The 2,500-nt window shown below is 41.6% G+C and overlaps 1 protein-coding gene across 2 annotated transcripts in view; it reads right to left on the reverse strand.

The window, feature by feature from the left end:
- Nucleotides 1-2,500, reverse strand: part of LOC137643916 (uncharacterized) — a 5,991-nt gene that overhangs the window by 1,532 nt on the left and 1,959 nt on the right. Inside the window, exon 1 of one of the 2 annotated variants that reach the window (XM_068376675.1) lies at nucleotides 118-2,500. This exon is cut by the window's right edge and continues 1,959 nt beyond it. In XM_068376675.1, the coding sequence (XP_068232776.1) occupies nucleotides 118-2,500 (2,383 nt within the window). The other variant, XM_068376674.1, reaches the window with a different exon arrangement.

The raw sequence follows: 2,500 nt of genomic DNA on the forward strand, positions 1-2,500 counted from the left end.
CTTCTTATCATATCTATCCTTCATAAGCTCTTGAGCATGCTGCAAGTTCTTTCGAGCGAAGGCATGGATATGCAACAACTTCTCCTCTAAGGACTTCAAGTATTGGGGAAGGCTTACCTGATTTTCTTTCCTAGAACCTTTTAGAATCTGTTCTTTTATCATGCTGAGGTTTGACCTGTGTCTTCGTCCAAACATCATCTCGAATGGAGAAACTCCTGTAGACTCATTTGGCACGCTCCGAAGTATGTACAGAAGTAAGTCGATGTCTTCATCCCATTCCTTCTCCGTTTCCATTCCATATCGTCGTAGCAAGTTCTTTAGAGTCTGATGAACTCTCTCTAAGGCCCCATTGGATTGAGGACGATAGGCTGAAGAGAGAACATTAAAGATATTAAATTGATGGAGAGCACTCTGGAACAAAGTACTGGTAAAGTTGGTACCTCTATCGCATTGAAGTTCCCTAGGAAAACCAAACAATGTAAAAACTTTTATCAGTTGTTGGATAATGTTTCTAGCAGAGATATTTTTAAGTGGAAATGCTTGAGGGAACCTAGTAGTGGGGCAAAGAACACTTAGTATATATTCATTACGCCGGCTAGTTTTTGGCAAAGGCCCAACACAATCTATAATTATTTTATCAAAAGGTGTACTAGGGACCACAATGGGCACTAGAGGGGCTGGTGGTATCTTTTCATTAGTTCTTCCGGTAACTTGGCACACATGACACCTCTCTACGAAACTCTTTACGTCCATCTTCATTCTGGGCCAGTAGAAATCTTCTAGGAGGCGCCTGTATGTCTTCGTGATGCCTAGATGACTCTCAGCAGAGTGGGCTAATTTCATAATTGAAGATCGGAGGCTGCCAGGTACAACCAGTTGATGACAGTCGCGCCACGAGTCTTTCTCAGTCAGTGTAGGAGACCTGTAATGACGCATGAGGATATTATTCTCTAGATAAAATAAGGGTAACTTATGGCTCTTATCCGAGGGTTTTTCAACCTTATTGAAGCATCCCTTAAGGCTATCATCTGATCTCTGAAGATTGACGAAGTCATCATGATGGAGACCAACCAAGTCTGGTAAGGAGTTTGAGGTGTCGTCATCAGTGGGAACTCCAATTGCAGCTTTAGTAGCAGCAGAACGAGTGGTGGCTTGGCAATGTAGAACTTCCTGTTGGTTCTGCTCATTTGCTATAACACACCCTGGTTGAGAAATAATGAGATTAGGTAAGACAGTTCCTTCAGCTAAATCATTTCCTAACAGAATATCAGCTTTCTCACAAGGCAATTCTCTATCCAGTAAGGCTACTTCGGTTCTTCCAGTAAAGTAAGGGCAATCTATATGCATATTAACCAGAGGTAACACTAATTTACTGGATAGATCAGTGATGGTAACATATTTATTAGTAGGCTGAGTCAGAGGTTTCAATTTACCACTTACTATAGTTTGTGACGATCCTGTGTCCCTTAACAACTTTACAGGGTAATTATTGACAGTACCAGAGCAAAGGAAATCAGAGAAGTCATTTGTGACTTGAGAACAATGGAGAGCAATCCTTCTTTGGTTTTTGCTCTGAGTAGTCTCTGGTCTGTTCCCTGCTGTTTGCTGAGAAGGCTGCATAACCTTAGAAAATTGACATCGGGGGTTAGGACAGTCTTTAATGGCATGTCCCTTCTGTTTACAGAAGGAACAATAAATATTTATACTTGCCTGATCTGTAGAGTTATGTTTCTTTACCTTATGGATGAGGTGATATTCATCAGCAAGAAGAGCCGCCTTCTTCCCCTCCTTCTCCTGCCGTTCTCTGATGTACATAGAAATGTTGGAAGGAATACTCCTCAAAAACTCCTCTAGTACCATTAAGTTCTGTAATTGTTCAAAGGTAGTTATGTTTTCAGATTCTAGCCATTTTCTAAACTGTTTTAATTTGACCTGAAACAATTCCAAATAAGTTTGGGTGGTTCCTTTGATGGAGTTCCTGAACATTTGCCTATACCCTTCAGCTGTAATGGTATAGGCATCAAGGACAGCTTTCTTTAGGACATAGTAATCTCGTTCCTCTAACATTTGCGAAGCTATATGAGCAGCCTTACCTTTCAGTGCACTCCGAATGAGTAGAACATATTGTTCTTTTGGCCAATGCAAGGTTGTGGCTGTGTCCTCAAAAATACCAAAGAACACGTCTGGTTCTTTTTCATCAAACGGTGGTAGTAGTTTAAGAGCCTTAGTAAGGGAAAAACATTCGCCAAGCTCTCTCTCTTTGCCTTTCTCGTTCAACCTGATACTGGCCAGCTGTCTCTCCATTTGTATCTTTTCTTCTCTTTCCCGTCGTTCCAAGGCTATCATCCTTTCTTTCTGCTCGTATTCAGCTTGATGAGTTGCCTTTTTCTCTCTCTCCAATTCAAGCTGCAACTTGAGCTTCACCAATTCTGGATCCTCTATAGCCTTAGCTTCACCTCTCCCTAACGTAAGGGGCCGAAGGGGAGCAGTTTCTTCTGAT

This window comes from Palaemon carinicauda, chromosome 7, assembly GCF_036898095.1.
Source record: "Palaemon carinicauda isolate YSFRI2023 chromosome 7, ASM3689809v2, whole genome shotgun sequence".
NCBI lineage: Eukaryota > Metazoa > Arthropoda > Malacostraca > Decapoda > Palaemonidae > Palaemon > Palaemon carinicauda.